The sequence below is a fragment of the Diprion similis genome, chromosome 2 (genome assembly GCF_021155765.1).
Source record: "Diprion similis isolate iyDipSimi1 chromosome 2, iyDipSimi1.1, whole genome shotgun sequence".
Lineage (NCBI taxonomy): Eukaryota > Metazoa > Arthropoda > Insecta > Hymenoptera > Diprionidae > Diprion > Diprion similis.
Window position 1 is genome coordinate 16,751,416 of NC_060106.1, and position 26,997 is coordinate 16,778,412.

At 37.2% G+C, this 26,997-nt stretch overlaps 5 protein-coding genes across 7 annotated transcripts; 3 read left to right on the plus strand and 2 right to left on the minus strand.

The window, feature by feature from the left end:
* The first annotated feature begins 3,145 nt into the window (after positions 1-3,145).
* On the plus strand, positions 3,146-7,994 carry LOC124411189 (inhibitor of nuclear factor kappa-B kinase subunit beta). The gene is made up of 13 exons (XM_046890163.1): positions 3,146-3,444; positions 3,542-3,673; positions 3,845-4,044; positions 4,187-4,345; positions 4,423-4,640; positions 4,720-4,824; positions 4,948-5,086; positions 5,172-5,360; positions 6,076-6,284; positions 6,384-6,671; positions 6,759-6,908; positions 7,129-7,422; positions 7,724-7,994. The coding sequence occupies exons 2-13, from the start codon at positions 3,562-3,564 to the stop codon at positions 7,785-7,787; spliced, it is 2,127 nt and encodes a 708-aa protein (XP_046746119.1). The 5' UTR covers positions 3,146-3,444; positions 3,542-3,561; the 3' UTR covers positions 7,788-7,994.
* A 243-nt stretch (positions 7,995-8,237) lies between these two features.
* Positions 8,238-13,756, minus strand: LOC124411179 (translocation protein SEC63 homolog). Of its 3 annotated transcripts, XR_006929655.1 has the most exons (14): positions 13,427-13,756; positions 12,744-12,846; positions 12,533-12,647; positions 12,337-12,442; positions 12,035-12,258; positions 11,790-11,951; positions 11,477-11,705; positions 11,247-11,392; positions 11,010-11,157; positions 10,428-10,926; positions 10,041-10,332; positions 9,760-9,933; positions 8,393-8,450; positions 8,238-8,252 (listed from the first exon to the last, which is right to left on the minus strand). XR_006929655.1 is itself a non-coding variant. In XM_046890145.1 (13 exons), the coding sequence occupies exons 1-12, from the start codon at positions 13,548-13,550 to the stop codon at positions 9,793-9,795; spliced, it is 2,289 nt and encodes a 762-aa protein (XP_046746101.1). In that variant the 5' UTR covers positions 13,551-13,756; the 3' UTR covers positions 8,338-8,450; positions 9,760-9,792. The 3 variants fall into 3 exon arrangements, 2 of the variants coding, with proteins under 2 accessions (XP_046746101.1, XP_046746092.1); XM_046890145.1 differs by lacking the exon at positions 8,238-8,252 and having other exon boundaries at positions 8,338-8,450; XM_046890136.1 differs by lacking the exons at positions 8,238-8,252; positions 8,393-8,450 and having other exon boundaries at positions 8,971-9,933.
* Positions 13,757-13,910: 154 nt separating this feature from the next.
* On the plus strand, positions 13,911-18,442 carry LOC124411194 (E3 ubiquitin-protein ligase TRAIP). Its single transcript, XM_046890176.1, has 9 exons — positions 13,911-14,225; positions 14,575-14,949; positions 15,120-15,221; positions 15,313-15,435; positions 16,530-16,743; positions 16,834-16,932; positions 17,198-17,296; positions 17,482-17,649; positions 17,773-18,442. The coding sequence occupies exons 1-9, from the start codon at positions 14,113-14,115 to the stop codon at positions 17,959-17,961; spliced, it is 1,482 nt and encodes a 493-aa protein (XP_046746132.1). The 5' UTR covers positions 13,911-14,112; the 3' UTR covers positions 17,962-18,442.
* Positions 18,443-18,564: 122 nt separating this feature from the next.
* LOC124411201 (protein FAM166C-like) lies at positions 18,565-19,506 on the plus strand. Its single transcript, XM_046890189.1, has 3 exons — positions 18,565-18,800; positions 18,874-19,038; positions 19,213-19,506. The coding sequence occupies exons 1-3, from the start codon at positions 18,627-18,629 to the stop codon at positions 19,477-19,479; spliced, it is 606 nt and encodes a 201-aa protein (XP_046746145.1). The 5' UTR covers positions 18,565-18,626; the 3' UTR covers positions 19,480-19,506.
* Positions 19,507-19,562: 56 nt separating this feature from the next.
* LOC124411211 (calcium and integrin-binding protein 1-like) lies at positions 19,563-21,525 on the minus strand. The gene is made up of 6 exons (XM_046890201.1): positions 21,139-21,525; positions 20,926-21,029; positions 20,758-20,860; positions 20,516-20,663; positions 20,200-20,324; positions 19,563-20,003 (listed from the first exon to the last, which is right to left on the minus strand). The coding sequence occupies exons 2-6, from the start codon at positions 21,015-21,017 to the stop codon at positions 19,893-19,895; spliced, it is 579 nt and encodes a 192-aa protein (XP_046746157.1). The 5' UTR covers positions 21,018-21,029; positions 21,139-21,525; the 3' UTR covers positions 19,563-19,892.
* Positions 21,526-26,997: the final 5,472 nt, after the last annotated feature.

Consider the following 26,997-nt stretch of genomic DNA (forward strand, 5'->3'; position numbering starts at 1 on the left):
TCAAACGGAGACTTGATATAAATGCCGAAAAGCGCGCTCCTTATATACCTACCAAATTCAACACTTGTGTAAGCCGCGGATCAAGCGGATGAATTATTTCGCTAATTAGCTGATCGCAAAAATTTACACGTGATCGTCGTATGGGCGAACTTTTCAGACAGTACAGAGTGGTTGAAACCACGGCTCAAAATTCTCCAAGTTGCAATAAACACGTAGAAAATTGATAGCTAATTTCTTGGGAGTAAATAATCTTTTAAAACGGTTCAATTCTAGAAAGATATCGAAAACCGTCCAGTAAAAAAATTTGCGATTCCAAAATTTCGGAGGTCGTACAGAAGAAAAATCAGTCTGTACACAATATTTCACATAGACACCTAATTTCTCAAGTCTTGCTGCACTTACAGTTTTTTATTAATTTAGTCATTCGCGCATGAATATCTCCACTTTGTTGTTTTGACTTTTCACTTGGTCGATTTTCCAAGCGAACGTCTTGCATATTCCTTAACCATTATTTCCTGCAGCTCTGTAATAACAAACAATTTCTTGAAATTTCTGCTTCGATTACTGTCAAGGCATTCCGGCTTTTCCATCAGTCATATTTAATTATCAATCGCGCAGTAAACAATCATTTAGATATGATCCTAGAAATGATAGTTTTAAAACCCATATTACGTGCTTTACTTCGTCCGTTTTCAATAATGTCATACCTAAAGCTATGTAAACCATAAAAAAGTAACACGGGGGCCTTTCATAAAACACGCGACGCTCATTTTTGGAATATTGCTCACCCTCGTGACGATTGAACAGACACCCCCCTGTCTCCGCCGACGCATCACGTGTTTTTGACTCCTTCCAGACTTCCTAAAGTCATTAACCATTTAACCACTTTGCAGAAGAAACGCTTTACGCCATCTGTACAACCTCAGCTATTGCATATTTGCTTTATTATCATCTTTATACCGAGTTAAGTGGTAATGCTAAATAAATAATAAAAATAAGGTTGATGCGCCAAATTGTGACTAATTGTGAAAAGAGGCAATAGAAGAAAAATGAATTAATGATTCGGTTGAACTTCTTTTTGGGAGAAAGGAGAGAAATATTTTTTATTTCAGCAGTTTATTTGTTAATTGTAACAGTAAATTTTTTGTGAATGACGTAAATTTGGTCGAAGCAAAACAGAAACATTTTACTAACATCTGTCATAGCGAGAGAAATAAGATAAATAATAGGATTGAAAATAATTTCGTAGAGTCGAATGAATCCTGACGAATGTTTCGCGTACGTGTCGACTTCGTGATATTTTTGCAAACTTAGGGTATATGTACAGTCCATCAATGTTTAGAAATTGGTAAAATAAATATCTTGACGTAATTTGTATGAAATATTACTTGAACAGATGGTACCAAGATTGGTCGCTATCGAATCATTATTATACATTATTATACATTCATACGTCAAAATGTTATTTTTCAACCAACTTTTGATTGTTTGCACAGATGACATATACGTTATTATTAAAGGATTTATTTTTAGGCGGAATAAGATAGCGATTTTTCCGTAAAGTATCATCCCACAAAGCACGTAATGCTGCAAATCACATTTCGAGTGGCAGAATATTTTGCGTAGTATCTACTTCTAATTTTTCATAGTCCATAACTTTGAAAATATGGCTGGCGAAGAATTACTTATTAGAAAATGGGTATTTCCAGCGTGATTATCGTTTGATGAATAATTCATTAAAGAATTATGGCATTCGAATCCAAATACTGCAAGTTTGGATCGTTAGACTCTTTCAGAAAATGTTGTTTTTCGAATAAATTTCGGCATGTTTTGTCATTTTTTTCCACAACTGTCATCGATTCGCGCCGAATCACGTTTGTACACGTATCATGTTTTAGAATTTGAAAAATACGCAACGTGGCCCTAACAAAAGTGCAATTGAGGCCATTTGATTAAATAGTTCAGACAAACCTACGCGTGGAATTAAAAAATTGCTGTTTCTTGATCCAGAAAAAATGGTATACTGAAAATGTCTTTATGATTTGACTCACTTATTCGTACAGTTATATTTTTACTAAATATATAAATCTTCTTCGTTTCGCAATCAAGTTACAAGAGTTCAATCGAGCCTACTGAAGCATCAATTTCTTTTACTCTACAATTGTTTTCTTCCCTACTTCGGGTATTTTCTTTGCGTTCCTGATTACGTAATTTGAATTTTTAGCAATTAGAATTTGTTTATTGCAGGTCCTGTAAATTGGTTGCATACGTGTATATTGAAAATAATGCCTTATGTACAGTGCACCAATACTGAAAATATTACTTGCAACCGAAAACTCAAACTTTGCTAACTTGAATCAACAGACATAACGACACTCCACCGCGACCATTGTGCACTTATAGTTTAATATGTAAATATCGAGAACCAATTGTGTACTGTAATGATGATTGAAGAACGAAGCGTAAATACAAATACGGAGAGCAGTATAGTCCTAGCTTTTCAGGACGGTGGAAATTAGCTGTGGGTACTTTGACTATCACAGGTTGGATGAAGGAACTGATGCAATAAATTAGCGAGATAAATCAGACGGTTAGATTTGTATATGATAATAATTGGATGTTGATTCTACAAGGGTCTATAAGGAATCCATAATTATTAATTGATAAATTTCATAGCGAGGATCGTCAAGTATTAAATTTGTTCAGTATTTTCCACAGAGATGTACAATTAAATCCACGTTTACCAATCATGGAATAGAAGCTTTTTCCGTGGCTGTTACAGAATTTTTTTCAGTTTTTCCGAGACGCATATAAATTTGTTTTCGGTGATTTCCGTATGGAATATAAGATTTGCTCGGTAAGAGTCCAGGTATAAAAAATCATTTATTTCCTAATTTCGACAGGATTATAAAATTGATTTAGTTATTCAACGGAAAACTGATTTATCCCCGACGTCGAGGGTGAGCCGATTGCAGCATCAGCCCAACGACTGGGCAAATCTCGGACGATGTCTTCTTTTACCGACCGAATCTCGTCGAAATTCCTAACTTACCGACTGGCACTTCGCACACTCTCGTATACCATGCAAAATATGTCTGTCCCAGTCTGACAAGCTGCTATTTCTGCTGTGTCGTAGCCACACAATTAGTCAGTGCCAAGTGCCATCAGTGCCATTTGCAATGTGATGAGTGATAAGATGTTGCATATAATCTGCGCAACTTTTTGCCGCTTTGTATCTTGTACCAAATAATTAATATTAAGAATCTAGCCCAACTATGAAATAAATTAGTCACGGCTCGTATGCAGCGCTGTAAAATGCCTAAACCTACTGACGTCTCGTCGTCAGTCAGTGGTTAGAGTTATCAAACAAAAACAAAAAGCGGCAAACCTAAGAAAGAACTCATCCTTCGCCAAAGATTCTGCGAATTGATAAACTTGATTAAGGTAACCCAGAGAATGATTTCTCATTTCTTTGAACATTATTGAGCCTACATCTGTCATCTCGATCCTGATGACTTAACCAACAGAGTATAAATCATAGGTTATAAAGTAAATAAACAAATGGCAACTGCAATGGATATTGATAGTGATTGGGTCCTTGAGACGGTCCTTGGCTCTGGCGGTTTTGGGATCGTTGAGCTTTGGAGAAATACTCATACTGGGAACAAAATAGGTGAGCTCAGTATTGCCGATCCTGAAATAAAAGGATGTTCAATAAACGTTCCTTTATCACTTGATTGTTGCGCATTGTCGCTTAATTTTCAGCAGCGATGAGGTATACTAGGTATATTATTCATTGTAGTTTTAACTAGAATAATTAGTATTGATGACATTGTACATTTAGCAATAAAGAAGTGTAAATCTGGCGATGCTCAATTAACTGAGAGGCAGAGGGAACGATGGGTGGACGAGGTTGATAAAATGAATCAATTGAAACACCAAAATATTGTCGGTACCAGGCCTTTGCCAGATGAACTCAAAAACGGTGTCGGGTCACTGCCTGTACTCTGCATGGAATACTGTTCGAAAGGAGATCTCAGATTTGTAATTTTGCTGTTGAAATATTTGTGTATATAAAAGTAATGTGAATAAAATAATGGTTCGAATTTTATGCCTGATCGAGTCAACGTGTATGCAATAATTTCCATAACCGTTTTCCATTGAATCATGTTATTATTGATTGTAGGTATTGAGCAAGAGTGAGAATTGGGCGGGCTTGGCAGAACCAGATGCCATGCAAATATTTCGCGACGTCGCAAGTGCCATCAGTTACCTCCACTTTCAGAAAATAACACACAGAGATTTGAAGCCTGAAAATGTAGTGTTGCAAGAGTGGAATAATAAGGTAATATTATCGTTTATATTTATATATTCTGTTATCTTATATTCATAATATTTTTTAAATCATTATTCACCTTACAGATAATCTACAAATTAATTGATCTTGGTTACGCCAAGGAACTGGGACACGATAGTATCTGCGCATCTGCTGTTGGAACGTTAAATTATGTTGCTCCAGAAATATTATGGGCAGAGAAATATACTTGTTCTGTTGATTACTGGAGCTTAGGAATTTTGTTTTACGAAGTAATAACTGGCTCTAGACCATTTTTGCCAAACGAAACGAGTCCTATAGAATGGTAAAAAAATTTCAAGTGAAAATACCACAATCATTCAAAACTGTTCCTCGCTTGAGATTTATCAACTTTCCATATCCAGGAAGAAACACATCTCACGCAAATCAAACGATGATATATGTGTCCAATATGAAAATGGCGACGTGGTTTATAAGCAAGATATTCAAGATACCACTGATATATCACCGTAAGATAATGCACATTTGATTCAATCTTTAATGAAAATAAGAAATTATTTAAAGATCATTATAATATGCATACTTTTATTCAGATTGTTCTGATGATATTTTTTATATTACTATTGCATCAGATGCATCAGGAATGGTTTGAAAGATTGGTTCAGAACTGTTCTACAATGGGATCCGAAAAAACGTGGGCGACAATGTCAGAAGAATGGTACCGAAGTCATGGTTGTTTTTTCCATGCTTGCGCAAATTTTATCCAAGAAGGTACATCTGAAACATGAAAAATCAAATCTCAATGAAAATTGATTGCAACTTATCAATTGTGCTGATTTTTTTGTTCGATGTACAGGTGATCCATGTCTTCTGTGTACCACATTATCGTATATTTCATTACGAAATATCGAGTGCTACCACTCTTAAGCAACTGAGATGTTTTATCGAGCAAGATACTCAAATCAATATTTCTAGTCAAGAATTACTTGACCCAGACGGTAGTCTTCTCAAGGATGATGGAATTATAAAATTAAGCACCCTACAAGTGAGTATGTGAATGCTCAGAATAATTGCACTTTTATTGGAAAGTCATTGACCTCTGAAGGATTGTCTCTGTAATGATCCAGGGTTTGAAATTGTTGCCTTTCTAAAGACTTCGAGGACAGTAAAATGAGTAGAGGTACACATGGGCAGGGTGGAGAAGCCACTTCCATTCATGGTTGCGAGAAGAATTGAACACATGTCGCCTGACTATTTCGCACAATCGTTTTGTTCAATCCTTGCAATGTTGCCTTTTGTCTTGAATCGATGGCCCCTAATAAAATTCACTCAACTTTAGATAAGTTGATTATAGAACACCTAACTTCGGTATAAAAATTGTAATCCAAGTAACTCTACAGACCTCGATGATGAAATACTTATCTTCTATGCATATACATAGGAATTAATAATTTCATCATCAGAGTCCGTAGAGTTACTTGGATTATAATCGCGCAGCCAGAGTCGGTTCTTTCATAATCATCCTCTCTAAAGTTAAGTGAATTCTATTAAGGACCATCGCAATAATGTCGCGAACGAATCTATTAAACTGTTAGTTAATAGATCTCTTCTGTAAGATCCTATGTTGATGAATTCAAAAAAATGAATATAGAAATGTTTTTCCGATTGAAAAATTTAACCAGAATTTGTATAGTTGTATCTTATTTTCAGACTGTTTATTTCAGTCATTATATTGATTTCGGAATTTTTATTTATTCTAGGGTAAGTTACTAACGCTTTCCAAAAAAGAAAGTGTGCTGACTGAAATACCTGATCCGGATGTGCCTTGCTTGGTTAGAAAAATCATTGAAACGCCCAAAATGACGATGACCAAGTATGAATTGCAGCGGTGCTACTCCGCTGCAATATTTTTTGTAAAAAAAGAAGCTCAACTGTTTCGATCTTACATATTGGCTCTGTGTATGAAAATGTTCGTAACTGTACATGCGATTAATAAAAAAATTATTTTTCCTTGACATAGCATCTCTATTAATGAATTGTGCCACTAATATACCTATTATTATTGCAGCGATCTAGTCAACTCGAAATTCGATACTATATTATCAAAGAAAGATCAGATGGCATCAGGCTTCAACTTACTACAGGCAGAATTTCATTCAATGTGTGAATTGGTACAAAATGATGTAACTAACGGCTTAGACACATTGAAGAACGAAATCAAAAATCTAACACAGAAGCTGGAATTTCTCTCAGAAAGGGTCCGTGCTCTCAAAGCAAAATGTGATAAATTTTTACATGTACGAAATATTTTAATCAAGCTCGGAGATATTGAATGGACAGCAGAATACAGGGAACTGTAAGTTAAGAAAACTACTGCACTATTTCTAATATTAATTTGATGGGTTGCAAAAATATTTCGTGTTAATATCATTCGAAATTTCAGCTTAGAAAAAGCACAAGATATCGTTGAAAACTCTAAAACGCTCTCTGAGAAGAGTAAGCATCAACCAGTCCGTATGGCCAAGTTTATATTTGAACTTCTCAAATGTCGAAAAAATCTAATGAATAATAAACAACTCGTCGATATGAAAAGGTACATTACCAAATTTTCACAACGCAAATATGTATGAAAAATCTCTCAAATGGAGGAGACTCGATTCTATACAATATTTTATCAATAACTCAATATTATGATTACTGCACTTGTGAATTTCTGACTGAATTCGAAAAGAGCAGCTTTGTCTGTTACTGTCAGTCATTCAATGCACTATAAATGTTTGATACCATTTCCATTCATTTTTTCAATTTTGTAGTGAAATTGATCACGTGTCCACGGCTCAAGCAGCTAAAGACTTTTCAAAGCAAGAAAAGTATGTTGAATCTGCTGTTGCATTGATTGATGTTTACCGAGAACAAATTTCAAATTTGCGTAAGAAATGGGAAAATTACAAGCAAGTAGCTAGTTTCCCCGAAAATTTAGACAGCATGGATGTAGAATGTAACGCTGACGATAACCGTGAATTGGAATCTTCCGTACGAAGTCTGAATGAAGGAGATGGTTTGACCAGCGACCATGTTATCTATGATAACTTGGTAATACGATACCTGTGAGTACTTATCTTGTGATAATTCCTTACCAATGAGTATTCATTTTCTTGATTACAATGGAATTCATAATATTCGATTACTGATTAGCGAAAAATGTGAAACCAGCATGGAGTTTGTGTTGTAGAATCATGTTACTTTTAGCAACGGTGTTCAATAGTCATGGTGAGATTTACTTTTCACGCGGGCATTTTTTCCCCAAAACTTGATGCCTCGACACATGTATAATCAGTTGTAGGAAATTTTCTATCGTATTAAAAACGTTGATTTAGCAACAATAAGGTATAATTATATTATTTACAGGATGCATGACTTTATTTCCGAAACATATGAACAGTTCAAACAAATAATGAACCTAAATCCATAAGGAGGTGAAATCAAAGTGAAATAATAATTCTGAATCTTACATTAAAATATATAAAACTACGTTTTATGTTAGTCAAATATTTTATTACCGATTTTTAATAAAATACATAATTGCTAAATGGTAGGTCTATTATAAACCGTCTGTTATGAATTCTGATTTTATACAGTGTGATATTTGATACGAAAAATATAATACTTTCTTATGCAACACCTGTCTATTTCTTATACATACATATTGTATACGAACAGAGCACGTGATTTATGATTGTAAATATTTACCTACAACTTACATATACAACTATGGAGTTTTTACAACAAATCAATAATTAACATTAGTTTTTACGGGGCAGATAATGCCGAACACCCCACTTGATGTTTGCTTTCTTGTCGGTCTTGACAAATGTGTAAACCGGGGCATCCATTTTGGTCACTTTATCCTGTACCCGTTTTGGAATATTAGTGCGTGCTGTTATGAAAGAAACATAATTTTACATCTTATTAAAAAATCAAATCAATCCCTAGGTGAGTATTCAATAACGTCTGTTTGTTCTCATGTATTGTACTTTTTTCTAGAATTATGATTTGTTTCCAGATTTCAGTACTTACGAATTTTAGCACCACACGCAATGCTGAATAAAACGGCAGTGGAACAAATGAGGATAATCTGTAAACATGAATCAAACGTAAGTAATACATTAGTGTTATCAAATCGTGTTGTCATAATACATCCGATCATATTTATATGCACGAATAATTTAAAGTTTTACAGACTTGTTGAGAAATTGTGCAATTATCACTACATTGGCGGACCAATTTCACTTACTAAACGTAAAACATCCATTTCACTATTCGATCTAAAGTCTCTTTCTTCGATCAAAGTCTATTCAGTTCTGTACTTATGTTCCTACTGATAGAATCACAAGGCCTTGTCAGTTTCACAGAAAGTGACACGAATGAACGGTCTATACAATTATCTTTTTATTAAACTTTCTCTTGATTCACTCCAATTGTTTGGAGTAGTTTCAAATAACTGTAACCAGAAGAGTTTCTAATTTTTTATCAATCAAAATAAAAGGCTACAAAAACCGCATCTGATGGAATATCATGAATGCTTAAAACACCAGGCATGTCTTTTTTTGGGTGAAAAATTAATTTTTGAGAATTTAAAGAAAACTCATTTTTTCTAAACATACAGATATTTCCATTTTATTACAAAGTTGTGCACACATAATTGCTAGAATAAATTTAAATCAATTAACAATGATAAAATAAATATTCGCTAATCCTTTCCCGTGTATGGAAAAATTTATGTTCCGTTGTCATACGAGTTTCCTTCGTAATATCCAACATAATTAATTCATCGTACAAAACTCCCATGTAATTTTGTCTTGAGTGAAGAATTGTTGATTTCTGGAGCATTATTTAAGGGGATGCATTCTCTTGCGGCTATTTTCATAACACATTTTTTAATTTTTTATATTCTATTTACTGATTAACGAAAATGACACGAAGATCATGAACGGATCTGAAATCTTCAACTCTACCTTAACGTTAAGTACTTGAGGGAAATCTGATAAGATTCCAACGAAATTTGTAGCCTACCAATCGAAAGATGAACGTATTTAACATTACGCTATACCTAGTTAATTGACTTGCTTCTTGCAGACATTCCCTGATCTCGTAGGAGGTACAATGAGATTTACATTAACCGATTTTGTTACCAAGACAGGTAGAAACACAAACAAGTAATGAAAATTTTCTTTTATTTCTAACTAGTTAGGTGCCAACTTGAATTAATACTTCAACTGAAAAGAGAAAAGTACAGGTAGAAGTCTGTGGTACAACCAATATTTTGTTTACGCGTCAATCATGTTGTCGTAACTACGCTGCTTATATTGGCAAGTTTTAGGAATTAGGATACAATGTCGACTATGAGAGGGTTCAAATTTAAAAAAAAGATGTGAATGCATCACCTCAATTTACTAGTGTAATGAAAATCATGAGCTTTATTCATTGTCACTGATGTCTTCGTCGGTCGTAAATTCGGAATGTTCATCACCAGCATCGACATCCTCCGCTGTTTCTTCGTCAGATATGTCCCATTGTGGGTGCTCTGTTGGTATCTCTGGCGCTTCTTTCACGTCCAGCTGTGAATGTGAAAATAATTGTGTAAAGTTTTATTATTTTCTATTTACTTCTTCTCTTCCATTTCAGGGTATCAATACGAGAACTAAAACAACCAAAATTCACTCACTTTGATGTCTTGAGCTTGATCAAAGCCAATGTAGGAATCACTACGCAAGCATACAGTGAAGGTGTATAGACCTGGCCAGCGTGGTGCGGTAAACCGCAGCTGTACCTCTTCAAAAGTTGCCAGTGATGTCACATGAACAGGTGCGGTGAGTAGAGTATGACTTTTGCGATCACAAATGTAAACCCACCAATATTCCTGCTTTGCTTCTGGGAACAAAGGGCAATGCACTTCGTGCGAGAGCTTGCTTCTTCCCTCTAGGATCTTTTCTCGCTTTGAAATTCTTTGCTGAAATCTGGTACAACAAACATGAATTTTGAATAAGTCATTATATATATTATAATAAGAGACCATTAGCCAATGTCCATATACGCATAAAAAAAGTTTTACCTCTCCCATTCAGTATCGTCATCGTCAACCGCAGAGTCCTTTTTATCATGCGAACTTTCTTCATCGTCACTTCTTTCCGAATCCAATTCAGTGTCACTAGCATCTGAACCGCCTTCCTTGCTTGGATCTTTTTCTGCTTTAGCTTCATCCTTTCTCCTGGCATTTGGCGTATTGTTTTGTTGAGCCGAAGTTGCCGTTGCTTGCGCTTGAACTGGTGCCGCCTTCTGTGGTGGTGCTTTCTTATTTGAACCTTTTTTGTTCGACTTTTTAGGACCCTTTCTTTGCCTCACCCATGCGGGTTTCTTAAGAGTTTGATTTTCTTCTTCCACAGCCTCTTCATTTCCTTCTCCAGCAGCACCAGATTTGCTATCATCGATTATTGTTTGTTCCTTCACAGTATTATCACCAAACAAATGTTTCATATCTTTACGTGTCAAAGACACGGTGACTGTAACTATTGCTCCGGCTGTATATACAGTTGGGTTCTCATCGTCAATGACTGAAATGAATAAAAAGCATCAGTAGTTGTCATATTTAGATTTCTTGTAATAGTGAGTAAAAGTTGTCAACATAAGTACAAACCTTCTGAGCGAACTTTAAATTCAATATACGGCATGCTGCCAAGAACTTTCATGATATCTTCATATTGACTATCGGTTAGAGCCCTAAGAATCTGACGCCTCTCTTCCCCCTTCAACTGCGCGAACTGTTGCAGACTTTTGATTTGACGCTAGAAAAAAAAACAATTCGGTTATTCAGTATGTAATCAAGTCATGCCATAATTTCAAGTAATTTCTGATACAACAGCGATTTACATACCTTTTTGGCAAGGAAGTACTTAAGATTATCATCTGTAATATGGGGTAATTGAAGAAGTGGATTCCTAAATTCCCAGAATCCTTGTACAATCATAGGGCACAACTTCATGCAGTTTTCAATAGTTTCAATACTCGGTAACCGTTGAACTAGAAAAGTGAAAATTCGTAGTTAACAATCGAAGGTAATTTAAACCTTTCCATTACACATAAGATTATGTCTATTATACTTACTACGTCTGGCATACGCTAATAATATCAACTGATTTACGCAAGTAACCATTTCTTGTATGAGGTAAGGACACTTTTTAACAATATATTGACGGTCTTTCTCTAATGTTTCCGGATTTAATGGCATCCGAGATAAATGAGCATGAAGTAATGCTCTTGCCTTAAGTGAATAAAGGTAGCACAAGGGCCTCTCTTTGTTCTTAGCTCCTAGGTTACTGATCTGCTTTATAAGCTGTAAAAGCGAAACCAGTCAGACAATGGCGATAGCTTAAAAAATGTGAAAACTTGTCCAATTAGTGGTAGACGAAAAACTTACAGCAGGAACCTCTTCATTGTCACCTGGTCTTTCTACAATCTCGTTGTTACGCCCCTTGTAGAATTCATAAGATGCAGCCAGAATCATTATTACCCGTTTTAATGTCATGGAAGGGGTTTTGTGGAAGAAGAAATAATACAATTGTGTGGTATCCAGCAGCACCTGTATCACAATTGTTATGCAGTCATAGTATTCAAGGATGTAATATTTTTTCAGATATTAGGTGAGGGGAAGAACCTGTTTACCTGGTCGCCAGAGTATCGGATACTTCGGTACCACCACATTCCAACGACAGTTGGTAATGCAACCATAAATACAAGAGCATACAGCCCTAGTACCCAAACCGAGTTTTCTTTTTCTACGATCCACGAGGGCAGAGCTATTCCAAAACTCATGGCCCCGGGACCATCCGGATTTCCATATTTTTCCCAATTTTTTCTCGCTTCATCGTCAGTCAGGGCCTGATAGGCTGTAAAAAATAAAATTTTAAAATATGCATGTTTGGAACCGTATGTATAAATATTTTCCTGGGCCAAATTTTAATTACCTTTGGTTAATTTCATAAATGCTTTTTCATTTCCAGTTTCCTTGTCTGGATGGAGGATCAGTGATAATTTCCTGTATGCTTTTTTGATTTCACTTTGTGACGATCCCTAAAATTAAGACATATCAGCAGTGGACTTTAATTACTCTAAAGCATAGATTAAGGTTTAATGGAAAAAAGAAAAGCTAATATTATTCACCGATGGAACTCCCAATATTTCAAATGGATCAAAGTTTGCCATTTCATAGTCAAACTGGGAAACTTTATACGCCAACAATAACAGTATGACCCAGCCAAGGATGATGAGGGATTTCCTACGATATGGAAAAGTATTTCACTATGTTATTGCTTCTTTAACATAATTAATATGGCACATATTTTTTTTTCTAACATTTCGAAAGATGTCTTACGTGAGTAATGCTTTGGTTTCTTTCCAAGGCTCGCTTGATTGCAAAATGATCTTTTTCTTTTTACATCCATCGCATTGGCATTCTCTCGAGAGTAGTTCAGGATCTGTTCGAAAAACAAAAGTAGTAAAATTAGAATAATTCTGCTTGTGGAATTTTTTCTCAACAAAATTGAAATGTTGTTATTAAAATTTTGACAATTTCTAGCAAACTACCATGGATGAAACTTGCTCGCTAACTTGAGGCGCTAGAATCTCTACCGATATATTCTGTGACACTTTTTCAAGTATGAAAAATCAAGAAAAAACAGAACACAAGATAAAAGAAAATGGGAACGCAGGTTAAGCAGCTGCTATTAAAGAAGCATAAACAGCGAACTTATTCGTGCATAAAATCGGTTAATCTTGAGTCCATTTCAAGGGCGGGTCATTGCCCTTTCGTTAATAACCAATTGAAGCCTGTTTACAAAATCTGAATGACGAATACAGGTGGTGGGATCATAATGACACAGTTATTGCCGATGCTAGTAATCACGCGCACGACGGTATCGGGTGATCTTTGAGGAAAACACCGTTCGTTATAACGGATCGGTGCGATGAAAATCGTGCGAAACGGTTAAACAGACAATGATGAGAATAATCGAAGAGAAAACAATAACCGGATAAAAGGTTGATTGATATTCTAACCTTGTTTCGGCCGACGTGGCCACAAATAGTATGTCCCAGGTATCAGTAGCAGAGCCAAGAATGATAGAAGAAAGTAAAAAAACGTTCCACCGCTTTCGTCGTATTGAAATTTCTGTCCACTCATTTTAAACCTATTTAATTATTTTTACTTGTTTATTGTAATTTCTGTAATCGGAATAACACCTAACTCCTCCTTCACTTGAATAAATATTCTATATTCTATGTTCGCGATGCCATAAGGACCGAGGTTATGTACGCTCGCGAACAGCCGCGTACAAACTCTTCGCTATCTTGATATCTTCACGACTCGACGTCGTCATTCACAGTCATTCATGGGTGTGCGGCAGGCCAGCAACGCAGCTGCCAACTCATCAGCTAGCAAAGTAACCATGACTGAACCATTTAATTTCTGGTTATTTCGCGGGAATCATTGTCTGTCTGCGATATTGGCAGCCTTGCTTTCGAGAGCGGTTACGCAGCTATGTTCAGGGAAACCGAATGCCGGACGAGATCTGAAAGTTGAATTAAACGGTGTGTTGTGATCCCGGTGTCTGAAGTTCAGTCCGACTTCGTTTTCAGTGAATCGTAGGTGACAGGGCCTATTTTTACAAATCATGTATAATCCGATCGACGGCATTTCGTCCTAGGCTCTAGCCTGAATTTTTTTATTGATAATCGACGAGACGATGAACATTACGTGCTGCATTTGTGCCGAGCTTCTTGTACCCTCGGACGATGTGACTTTCACACCATGCGGACATTTCTTTCATTTCGTATGCGTTACTCACTGGTTGGAAAGGTATTATTGATTCACAGTCGATTAAATAATGTCATATTTCAACGTACCCGCCCCATGTTTCATCAAGTTTAATTCAAGACAAAGGGCTTTACGTGTCTTTACGTCTTCTGCGGTGATCTGCAATCTTACTTTTATTCGTAATTTTACGACGAATCTCTAATAGATAAACGTTTTTTATCAGCACAACAAAATCCCTGCTCTCGAATAGACGTACAGATGATTATTTAACTCAAATTTCTTCATCGGTAGATAGAAGGTCCTCTGGCCAAGAACCTGGAGGTCATTATTGTTGTTGTCATCTTGAACACTGTTACATCAATTTGATTATTTATTTTTTATACTTTGCCAGGTCCAAGACTTGCCCACAATGCAGAACAAAGGTCACAGAAAAAACAATCCACAGAGCATATTTCAATTTTTCGAACACAGACACAGATCGAGAAAATGTTGGACAGCTTCATAGTAAAATTGACAGTTTGAAATTTGAAATCAAACTGAAAGACTTGGATATTAAGAATTGTGGAGAAGAGAATGCAAAGTTTAAGGCACAGAACATCGGCCTTCGGGCAGAAGTTAAGAAACTTGAGATTGAAATTGAGAAACAGAGGTCTGCCATTTACGCCCTTAAGGAGCAAGCCAAATACTTGAAAGAAAAAAGCTCTGATGCTGATGCGGCTCAGAAAGAAGTTGTTAGGTTGAAAGCATGTCTTCAACAATGCCACCAGTAAGCAAATTTAGTTGAACACTATAATCGTGGCAATTCTTAAAGAGCAATGTTGAGCACCAATTACACAAGATGATGAAAAAAACTTGGCTTCCTATCAATGCGAGCTTCTGAAGCTTGAAATAAAAAAAATTAAAACCGAATCTAATGATTTATTATTATCGTTACAGAATACAAACACTCATAACTGGTTCACAAGCCGAAGTAGACAGAATGCTCAGCGAATCACATGACAGAGAATCGCTTATCACATATCTCTCCATAATGAAACGGTAATTATGTACTAAAAAACTATCCGAATTCAAATAATCAAGTTATATCTCAAACATCTATAAGAATATTTACTTAAATGGATCATTGCAGGGAAATGAGCTGCAGCTTACAGAGACGCAAGGAAATCCGAGAAAGAGTCAGAAAGCTACAAGAAGAACTCCTTGTTGTTAAATCTGAGCGAAATGATCTTATGCGGAAAGAAAGTAAATTCAGGTATAAACTTTTCGTGTTAACTAACAGTTTCTGGTTATTTTTATTAGAAATAATGATTCCCTTTTGGGTTAAATGATGCATCTACTCGCTGTCTGGCAATTTGCTCTTGCATACAATATTTTAAATAATATACATTATATATAGTACGTTTGCTTCTTTGTGCTTTTGCTGTATCCTCTTCTTTCACGCTTCCTTCTTACGCTTTTCAACCATTCTATTCCTTGTCCTTTATTACTCATGACACACATTCTCTCATTACATAGATTCCTGTCTTTGTTTCTGTCTCGCATAATCTACATAGTTTTTTCCCTTCTTCCATCTCCAGTATCTGATTGCGCCCCATTTCTTTCCTAGTCTAAATCTTTCTATTATCTTATTTTTTGTCCCTTAATTTTCTCCTGGAAGTATCTTGGAAACTTTTCTGTTCTCCACCTTTGTAGTCTTTGGTATACGTTGACTCCACCAGTCTACTTTCTCTTTCTTTTTCTACTTCCAGTACTCCATTTCTCCATAATTCCGACGTGTTTTCTCTTTTGTCGTCTCTTCCTTCTGCCTCCCATCTGCTCAATCTTAGTTTTTGTATAGTTCATCCCTTGCTTCTCCTAGTCTGGTTTCTGTTCAACTTTCTTTATCCATCTCCCTCCTGCATTGTCTGAGTATTGTATTTTCTGACCTCTTTATGTTTTCTCCGTACTCTCTCTCCTGCCTGTACAGTAATCTTTCCACGTTTACCTCCAGTTCCTTATATTACGACAGACATATTATGCCTTTCTTCCAGTCTATCCTTTTCTTTTCAAATCTTATCCATAATCTTTCTGAATCCCTCCCTACTTTTTTACCTGTGTATTTCCATACCTCGTTTTTCACTCCATCCATGCCTGTACTCTTGTTCTTTTTCAGCTTTTTGATTGTCACCTTAGTTTCTTTTCTTTTAGTATTTTCTGTCTTGCTCATTTCCGTGTCAATCCTTTCCTACGCCTGTTGTTTCTACTTATCCACTGTTATAATCGTTAATTGTTAATCAGGCTCTGCAATTATTTGCAATATATATTAGTCATATTCAATCAACATCAAAAATATCATTTGTGTTCCAGACAATTGGAAGCAAACTTGATTCATTGCGAGAACGAGAAGAAATCGTTGGAATTGAAACTCGAAGAACTCAAAAGTCAACTTACTTCGAATACCACATTGCGAACCAGCGAAGACATTCAACGATATATTGCCGAAAGTCCAGCTCCAGAAAGCATGAAAGCTCCTAAGAAGCGTGCAACAGTACCTGCTAGCATCGAATTCGATGTTGAAACAGTAATTTCAGTACAAAGTTATATTTTACCGAGCAATAGCTCGGGTTTTTTGTAAGAATACGAAATATACATAATTATAATGTAATTTAAGGACGATTCACCAACTGTCATCCAAAGTCCAGCTTTACGGAAACTAAGGATATTGAAGAAATCAGTGGTAAAACCTGATACCCCTGAACTCAACCCTACGGTAATTTTATTTTACACAATTTTATTCACAACTAGTTTATGATTGTCACTCAGTTTTTGTAGAGCTATGAAGTATGATCTATGATTCAAGTTTCAGCAGTTTTCAGAATTTAAAATTTTCAAGAATCGACCTACATGTATAATCTTTTATTAGCAGTTTGGAAGTTTATAAGAATATAACTTACGTATAATATACATCATATTCTACAAGGTCGAGGAAAAACCCCCATTCAGATGACTTACATATATTCATAATGTAATTTTAGGACGATTCACTAAGTACCATTCAGAGTCCAACTTCGAGGAGAATGAAGATATTGAGGAAACCAGTGGTAATATCTGATACCTCCAAACCCGATACCACGGTAATTTTGTGTTACCAAAATTCATTTATAACTAGTTTATGTGCACCCAGTTTCTGCAGAGCTATGAAGTATGATGTCTCTTGGATTCAAGGTTCAGTCTCCAACATATGCAATGCGGAATTTGATTTTTTTTGGCCTTTAATGTCCGTTAAGTGTGCATTATTTAACGTATTATTTATGTAAAGCCTTCGGCATGCAGTCAAAAGTCTGGTGATGAGGCATCGTCGCCATATCAACCTCTCAAGTCTCAAGGTGTTGGCATGTACTCGATATTGAGTCAGAGTAGCAGAGTGAGGCCCTCGAGTTCAAGTCTCTCGATTTTGACAAAAAAACCAAGACTTGATCTTTCACAGGTACAGAATATTTATTTTCACTCATGAATATACGTCTTTCTATGATTTCTCATTATTTCATATATTATCACCAATGAATTTCATACTTTATAAGATGATGTTTGTCAATTTTTCTGATCTTAGAAAGGGGCGAAATCTAAGGACCTGCAGTACGACGGTTTTGGTGGACATTCAAAAGTCGATGACTTTCCGAGTCCGATTTTAAAGTGTAAGAAAAAGAAGAATAACTTGATGTCAGTCAGAGTTAAACGGTCTAAGACTAGTGATGACAACAACAAAAAGCTAGATAAATTTTTTATTGACTTAACGTAGGAAGATTTCATTATATTTTTAACTGTATATACATAAACGAGCTGTTTTATCATCACCGGTGAAGTTAGGAGACTGAAGCAAGCCATTTATGTTACTTAATCTATATTATTCAATCTATACCCAATAGGGAATATGTTTATATAATTTTTCAATCTCAATTATAGGTTTTTATATTTATTTAACAAGCGATTTGGAAGAAAATTTTGCTACACGTGATTCCGAGTTCGTTAATAATCGTGCAAATCGCCAACGTATTTCAATTACATGCAACCCGTGTTTCATATATTACTCCAAGATTATTACCCTGGCATAATGCGATATCTGCCAAAGTTTGTGGTCAGTTAAAATGCAACCAGTCGGTAATCCTGGCGGTGGCGTCGTCCTGGTGGCGATTCTACGAATTAGATTTGCCGCAATAGAACGGGCGGCAGTGATTATGAATCGTGAAAAACGGCATTGTTTTGACGCCAGAAATTAACCCTTCGTTGTCACATATTGTATTATTTATTCTTTACGTACGCACAAGGTTTAGCATAAAATTCTGGTCACGATAATTAAATAAAAATTAGAAAAAAAAAAACGAAGTATCCAATCAAATGTTCAAATTCAGCACGAGTAAATCAAAACTAAATTACAACCGAGCTGAAGAGAAATAAACGTTAAAAATGGTGATGGGAAACCGAAATCTGTCAGAGAACCAGGCAACCTTTTATCCTCCTTCTTTAAATCCTGCATACATGGGTGCTCATCCGCCAATTAAAGTCGGCGGTTCATCCTACGAAGGAGGAACAGTGAGCTATTTCCAAAATTACAGAAACGAGACTCTGTCCAGGTTTTCGGTGAGCCTTTGCACTTATGACACTCAATGAATATAACGATTGACAAATCTAATAAATCAATGTTCCAAGAAAGATGCCGCCTTACGAATGGGGACTGCAAAGCACCCCTTACAGTCCAAGACCGGATTTAGTCGCTGCCGCGAAAGTTCGTGACTACAACAGGTCGTTATCGGTTCCACGAAATAACGTCACAACGATTGATGCAGGACGCATGCAGGAAGTCGATGATCTGTACAAGGTGAGACAGTGGTGCAAAAATATATACTTTGCAGGATATTCAATTCGAAATACTGAAGGTTAAATCAATGGGGGAGTTTAATGGCCCAAAAACGCAGACACTTGACTCGAAGATTTAGGCTTGGTACCGGGCTCGTCCTCTGGCTGTTCAGGATTCATGAATTTCTCTCTACAGGGCGTACAAATGCATCGTCAACAGTACAAGGACCATACAGGATCCCTCCACCCGTTGAGCTTCTTCAAAGCGGACGAGTACGCGTTCCAGTGTTCCCCGACACTGATACCCTCCTACTTTTCCAAGTATCCGGAAACCTACACGGAGTACAAACGACCTCCTGTCGTCCCTCTGACCTTTGAGAGGGCGTCCAAGACCCCGTACATGCCCGAATTGGCCTTCCCGGGAATTTATTCTCCTGGCAACTGTATCGCCTACAAACGATAATCTTTGGTTGTTTACGAGAGAAGAATCTCTGAGGGGTAGGAATTCACGTGCTTTGACAGGGTAAAGAAATTTTTGATTTGATTTTGTCATAATTTAATACACATATGATATATAATAATTTTTATCCAAAAGCCAATTGCGCAATCAGAGATTTTTAACGAATTACCCTGACTAGAATACGATTTTGATCGACTTACTGTTGCAGTTTTCAGTGTATTTTAACGACATTTGAACGGTAATTACGAACTAATACTGTTGAATTTATTAAACGTTGGCACTTTTCAAAACTTCGTATGTTATTCATGACGTTCATTAACACGTAGTAATTCAATCCACGGTCCTCTCGTAGAATTCCGTTCCAATTGATGTGCTCGTTTCTTAATTATACCCACGATAGTCTGCTTTCCTCGTAGCTAGGGCATAAATCTGAAAGTGAGCGTGAACTCTGGCATCCTGGAAACGATGTGGACGAACTCTTGAGGGGCTACACTTCCGGTATGGTCCATGTCCATCTCTTGAAGTACCTATAAAATATCCGGGAAAAAGCCCCTTGAATATATGGAAAATCTTTTACAGTTTAATCGTGAATTATACGGCTCGATAAATCTTGGAAGAAAACTTAACTGCAATTAATTATGTCACAAAGGGATAATTGATGCAGATATATGCACATATTTTTAGATTTTGGTATACATACATACTGCAAGTCTATGTACTCACCGCTTGGGCAATGTACTCGGAACTTGGCCGATCAATTCGAGGCTCGCTGTTCTCGTTTAAACCAGTTAATCTCTCTATAGACTCGATCAAATCGTCAAGCGACAGCTGATTATCGCCATCGAAGTCTGAAAGGGCACAGAAATCATTCGGATGTTGAAAAGGTTCGATTAGAAAAAAAAAAATCATCTATGCACAAAGTCGCGACCTCGTGAGATTGTTTTTTGAAATACCACCTGAATTATTCTCCATTTAAATTAATCTATAAATATTAAATACATATATCGATTAAGACCGCCTTAACGACAATGATGATTACCGAAAATTCGAAATGCCCAAGCGGCTCGGACCTCCTCCGGGCAATTTTCTGAAAGTGCAGAACACAGGTCGAGAGTATCCTCGAAGCTAAAATGACCGTCTTGTTCTGAAGAGAAGACCCTCATGATTGAATCGCGGAAAGGATTGTGCTGAAAATGTGACGAAAGAAGATTAAATAAACAATGATGGGCTTGTTGTTGACAAATAAAATGCAATAAATATACGTAGCTAAATATTTCATACCCTAATCGCTGGAAAAATCTTGACAATGTCTTCGACAGGGAATCTATATTTAAAATCTTCTTGCAATTCTTCTGGTCCTAAGGTTTTGAAGAGCTTGTAAATGCTGAAAAAAATACGTTTTCCTTATTCCAATGTCCCACTGTTGACGAGAACGCGTTTTCGACTTACTGCATGATTTCGGCTTTCGTTAAAAAAGTCAGCTGGCAATACTCCTCCAGCTTTTCCTGGGTAATTTGTTTTGTACTAACTGAGCTCCCCATGATTCCAGATTTCTGAGAATTAATCGAATCTCAAATTAGCCACCATTAACGGTTAACAGTCTCCATTCTCTCGGACAAAGGTTCATAATATCCGCAACCCAGCTATAATTTCTTCACTTACTTGTCAATTTTTCAAAGTCTCTTTCGAGCAGACAATTTAGACCAACTTTTCCCCCGTTCGAGCAATCAATTGTTATGCGTCACCTGGTATAATTACGATTGTTAAAATACCACCTTATCATTTTAACTTCTTGTTTATCGCACCGCGGTGAGCGTCAAAAGGTTATTTTTTCATTGTTGTTGAAAACTTATTGTAAAACGAATCGTTAACAATTTTGTCCATTTTAATATTCGACTCGAACTGATAACAGATCTAATATTTTACACCGTTTGATCATTCCACTCTCTGCATTGATTTCAAAGAAAAATCGAGAAAAAGAATTCACAAGTACAGTAATTGCGTGTTTTTTCAGCACGTTCGCGTCAACAACTCCACCTTGTGACGCAACACGTCATGACGTATTTGTACGTATGTGTACCAGAGCAACAAGGCACACTATTGATACGAGTGTATTTACACATTGCAACATGTGTGATACAAACCTTACCGTTAAAAAATATGCTTGATGTCTCCCATGAAAAATGTCTACACACTGCCGGACACTATGCGCAACAAGCCTTAGTCAGTCAAGAGAGAGAGAGAGAGAGATATCAGGCCGGTGTGATAATCTATATCTCGAAAAAAAACCACACAAACAGGCACGTTTACACACATCCTCGCTGATTCGTAATCTACGTGGTTTTTATTCGCAAGTCCATACGTCAAATACGCGAGGTGTTTCACCTGCGTGTTTTTCACTTTGTTCTTTGATCCAATCGAACGAACCATGGGCTCCACAGTGTCTGATAAGATCTTATCGCGGCGGTTCGTTCATATCTGACGAGTGAGATTACAAGTGTGTTTTACATTGACTCACCGGCGATTCATTCGCTCGGGTTGAATAGCAGGAACGAGCTGATGCCACACACTCACAATCAGTTTCCCGGTTTGTCTTCGTCTATTGACCGAACGAACGTTACCGGTTTGTAGAGAGGATAAAAGTCGAGGTCGTGAAGCATGCTGCAGACTCTGGCTACGAGCCACACCGCAAGTGCCTCTGCAGCTCGGCTCGTAACCACGTTTTTCGTGAAAAACCTACTGCAGCAGTTCTGAAATAATTCAAAGACCACTCTAACGAGTATCGGATTAATTTGCATTCAAAAGGTCACTTTACGGAGCCGAGGAATTAGAGGAATATCATTCCGAAATTTCCTGTTCGGCTCACACGACCGGGGCTTATCTGGAAATCGTATGGACGCGGTATTTGATCATTCGACCGCACGGCCACTTGAAATAATTATTAGTAACCGAATACGGGGAATTTTCCACTCGACAGCGAATGCGCTGCAGCTTGCACATATCGGTGCTGGAGTTTGAATTAATTTATTAACAACCAGGGATTATTGGCATTTCAATCAAATGCTAATAACTTTTAAATTTATGCGGAAGATAATAGAGGGAAAGTTAGAAACCACACCCGGTCCAATCAGTCGGATAATTAATTCACCGCATTCGGTTAATTACTTTTGCATAAAAATTTTAGCATTCAATACACGCGAGAGGTTCTCGCTGTTGGAAATAAACGCGAAGAAAATTGTATCAATGAACCAACATATAGAGGTAGAAACGAACAACAACGACAAAACAAAAAGAAAGAATTGAGAGCTCGATCATCGCGAAAGCGGAAAAACTCTACGGACCAACAAAGTCGATAAGCCGTTCCGATTTGCGATATCGCTTCGCTGCGGAACGGCGGCATTTGCGGAAACCGCGCAGGGTACCAGAGAGACCAGAACCATAGAGAGTGATGTATCGATGTGTCAACGGCAAGTATATGTCATGGCACGTCTATTGCATCCCATCGAACCACTGCTCGGTTTGGTTTGTGACCTGTGAACTGTTTCAACGGCTGACAGATGTAGATCGAGAGCTTTTTTTCGAGGATTTTTTATGCCTGCGATAATAAGTGATACACTCGCATATTCCATCGGGCCTTAGTTATATTTCATTCTTTAACGTACACCGATTAATTCACTTACGCCATTTATTGAACTCCTGAAATCACATAACGAGCACGATTTAAGTGATCGATTAGTGCGGAGAATGTAACAGCTTCTGAAAACGCGAATGACAAGAAACCGAAATTTTCGGGAAAATGTTTCGGTTTATTGAGTATTGCTTGTAAAATACTCCTCAGAAAATTGAAACGCGTATTCACGTATTACAGCTGGGACGAAGTTCGCGAAACGTCACACAGCAGTACCTTCACTGTAATACTGTAGGGTGAACTCCTTGTCCGAGAATCCTTACAACCCGGTCACCATATTTCGCGTTGTATAGTATATTCTGGATGATAGCGCTTGATAGTTCCGTATCTCACTTTCCTGGCGTTTCAGTTCTTCTCGAGGTTATACGGTATGAATGTGTCCATTTACGCATACATATATATATATATACATATACACGTGTACTTGAATGTGAATGGAAGGAAGCCAAGCCGGTACATTCACTCGCGTCTCGCCGACTTTGCGACGCAGCCTCCGGAGTCTTTGAATCGTCTCCATGTACCGTGTACTTGACCACCAAGTGTCCTCTCTGGACATCCCCTGAGGCCTTAGACAAACAGCAACACGAAGAGAGCGCAGATGTAACGAGCTGGTAGTGTTTTGAAGGGTGCGAAAGTGGATTTTTAGAAAGAAGAAATTTTTATTCGTCACTTTGATCTCAAGGCGATCCTGTTATTGCATAAAATTCTTGGATTTCCGAGTCTCAAAGGTATTCGACGAAGAACGGTGCGTAATATGAACGCGTGTACTTCTACCAACGCTTTGTTTTTCGAAGCAAAATCTCATGGTTTCTTAGTCCCGTCTAATTATACTTCAAAAGGGTGGATAATCTGATATAACAAAACTGCGTTACGGAAGAATTTCCTTGAGGTATACAAATTACGGTGAAAAATAATCCCCTTTAATTTCACGGTATACGTATACAATCCTCTTAATTAAAGACAAGAGATTTTTAAGGTATTTATAGCTACTCAATTAAACTCGAGTGGCCTACGCAAATTTTGATGTTAATTTGTGTTACATATATGTATATTGTCAAGTCAATCGTCTAATGGAATCGTCCTGGTTGACCGAGTATATATATATATACATATATTTAGTGTATACCTGCATGAGGTATAATCAGTATTATAGGAAATAGATGGAAATTATAAAATTATCTCGATCCATACTGAATTTGATTTTGTTTAATTAGGTAAGTGAAATTAGTTGCTGTCTCGTATATTACTCCGATAGTTTGAAACTCGAGATCCAACATTTCAATAGCTTGTGCTAATTAAGAGCTCAACAAATTCCAGCGATTCTCGAGGACTTCTGGAGAGATTCTCAACGAAGCTACAAGTCAGTTTAATAAATATATTCATCCAGTATGATGATTATAACAAATATTTTCATCGCTTCGAGCTTAAAGTTGAAATTTACTCAGACTTGGGTTATACGCGCTATTTTTTCAAGAACCTATCTCATGGTAAAGAATGCAGCGATCAAAAAAAAATCCCTCGACTCGAGTTTGTCGATAACTTTACTCGAATTTTAACGCGCCTATAGATAACGAATCAACTCTCCTAGTTTTTGCCTCAATTTTCCGACCCCACATATTTTGTGCCAACTCTCGTCGTACCTAAAAGTTGGATTTATTTCAGGACAGAAGACACGAAAAGGGCTCTGGAAAAATGATGTTGCCTTGTTATACGAGGATTTCGAAAAGCACGATTCATTAGAGCGAGAAATCTGTATCAGAGCGACGTGCAGGGCATCTCGCCTCATCCCAAGGGACTTGGACTCCTGCCGGGCGAAGAATCGTCCTGCCTCACCCAACCGAGAGATAAGACTTCACGGAGAAGCGTCTACCTACAGATTCCTCGACCTCGAACCATCCGGCAGGCTTCAAAGTAGCCACATTACTGAATGAAGCGCGGTGCAAACACGGATCGAGATTATATCTGTGGACAAGTCGTGCAACTTGACGATGGAACACCCCTGACTGTCACCAAACGGACGAACAAAACGTCGTCTCAGGGTTATCTCGCTTCTACAACCCGCCGTCTCTCGTCTAGTGTTAAGTTTCGCCTAATGGGAGCGGCGTACCCACTTCGGCTCGATATTGATGAATGAGAATTAATTATTAAACGTGTTTGAATCGGGCTGCCGGGTAGTTTCAATACCTGTATCTACTCCGCTGAGAATGTGCGCCAATCAATGTGGGAGAGCCAATTTGGTGAAAATGTCTCGTTGAATCAGCTTTTACATTGACCACATACTGCTTTCGAGTGTTCGTCGATGTTGTACTAGAATTTTCACTACCATTAATCAGAAGAGGTATTCGTATCATTTTTAACAATAGAGGCGAATAGCTTTGACCGATGTGTTTTAAGTTCACAGGATTTTTACATTCACGAGGACTCGCGAGGCAGGTGAAATAAAAAAGACACGACTGGAATAATTTGAAAATGGGACATAAATTCTATTTTTCGTTCTTCACAGCTCAATTTCAGCGCAGCCATCACCCTTTCTCCCTGTTAAATAATTGCCATCTGTCAATTAGATTTGTCAGTAACGGACGTTACAAATTATATTAACTCTGGTGCACTGCCGCTAGAGTTGGAAATCGCTCTCGAACGACCGACGGTGACTTTGCAGCCACTGGTCCAGTAGCATGCACCCCGGAGTCTGGACAGAGAGAATGGTCACTCGATATAGATATACTACTCGCGTGTAGCGTATCGCTTAAAGCAGTTTCGTCGCTCACGTTCGTCCAACCTGATTTTAATGTGATCTAACTTAATATTGTGAATTTTTGTGAAAGAAGTCTGCACACGCCTTTTCGCCTATCGCGAGAGTGGGAGGAAAAGAAAATAAAGAAAGCAAGAACTCCTAAATAAGGGTCGAAGGTATTTAGGACGGAAAGGCAACTCTTCGCGATCATTTGATTTGAGTAAGTGTGATAAATTAAACGCTCGATCCTCTTTTTGGCGACCCGCGCAATTTTGTTACCGTTTAATTGGTCGTCATGACTGTCTACACTTTTGCACCCTCCCTCCGTCGTGAAAATTTGTTAATAATACAATATAACGGATAATGTTGATTGTTCGATCAAAAAACAAATAAATACGCCTAAAAAACAGCGTGACGTAATATTTGAATGGTCTCTTATCGTTTGTAATACGCGATGAGAGGTTTAAAATAGTTACCTACGAACCTGTTTGTCCACTTTATTTCATAAAAATTGCAGAGCGCTGAAATGTGACTTGGTTTACAATACGACAAGGTTGATTATCGCCTCAATTAAGAGGTGCTGATTTCAGATACCTGCATACTTTTATTACGCGATAGGATCACCTGTTGCAAATGTGAAAAATACAAGAAAGGAATGAATATTTAAAGGACACAGATTCAGGATGAATGATTTACGTTTATTGATTATAGATAGGTATACATATATTTACTGAGCCAACACATAGATATAATGTAGGGTAGATTCCAGACCAACACGACCTGCCGCCAACCCTCACCGTCTCTAATTTTGCTTGAACTTTAACGTAGAATATTTCAGGGATCGAAAAAGTAACCCTTGAATTATTTCAGATTTTTTTTACCGCTGGCTGAAAAGTTGTCTTATTTTCGTACTAATTTATATCCCAACATCCGTCAGTCGTGCGAAAAAATCTTTAATACCTACATAAATTCTTCGCGGTGACGTGAAGTAGGAGAAAATATTTCTTGGCGATTTTTTTGGCAACTCGATGCATTTATTTTTCAAAAACGGTCTAGAATCGCGACTTTCATGATGTGGTCACCTCCGATTTTCATGAAA

Coding starts and splice junctions, on each gene's coding strand:
- LOC124411189 (XM_046890163.1), top strand. CDS start 3,562: ATGGCAACTGCAATGGATATTGATAGTGATTGGGTCCTTGAGACGGTC. Junction 5,361..6,075: donor TAAAATTAAGCACCCTACAA/GTGAGTATGTGA, acceptor TATTTATTCTAG/GGTAAGTTACTAACGCTTTC. Junction 6,909..7,128: donor CAACTCGTCGATATGAAAAG/GTACATTACCAA, acceptor TCAATTTTGTAG/TGAAATTGATCACGTGTCCA.
- LOC124411179 (XM_046890145.1), bottom strand. CDS start 13,550: ATGAGTGGACAGAAATTTCAATACGACGAAAGCGGTGGAACGTTTTTT. Junction 12,443..12,532: donor AAATATTGGGAGTTCCATCG/GTGAATAATATT, acceptor TCTTAATTTTAG/GGATCGTCACAAAGTGAAAT. Junction 10,333..10,427: donor GACGATACTGAATGGGAGAG/GTAAAACTTTTT, acceptor TTGTTGTACCAG/ATTTCAGCAAAGAATTTCAA.
- LOC124411194 (XM_046890176.1), top strand. CDS start 14,113: ATGAACATTACGTGCTGCATTTGTGCCGAGCTTCTTGTACCCTCGGAC. Junction 14,226..14,574: donor GTTACTCACTGGTTGGAAAG/GTATTATTGATT, acceptor ATACTTTGCCAG/GTCCAAGACTTGCCCACAAT. Junction 15,222..15,312: donor TATCTCTCCATAATGAAACG/GTAATTATGTAC, acceptor GGATCATTGCAG/GGAAATGAGCTGCAGCTTAC.
- LOC124411201 (XM_046890189.1), top strand. CDS start 18,627: ATGGTGATGGGAAACCGAAATCTGTCAGAGAACCAGGCAACCTTTTAT. Junction 18,801..18,873: donor AGACTCTGTCCAGGTTTTCG/GTGAGCCTTTGC, acceptor GTTCCAAGAAAG/ATGCCGCCTTACGAATGGGG. Junction 19,039..19,212: donor AAGTCGATGATCTGTACAAG/GTGAGACAGTGG, acceptor TTCTCTCTACAG/GGCGTACAAATGCATCGTCA.
- LOC124411211 (XM_046890201.1), bottom strand. CDS start 21,017: ATGGGGAGCTCAGTTAGTACAAAACAAATTACCCAGGAAAAGCTGGAG. Junction 20,664..20,757: donor AGATTTTTCCAGCGATTAGG/GTATGAAATATT, acceptor TCACATTTTCAG/CACAATCCTTTCCGCGATTC. Junction 20,004..20,199: donor CCGAGTACATTGCCCAAGCG/GTGAGTACATAG, acceptor GATATTTTATAG/GTACTTCAAGAGATGGACAT.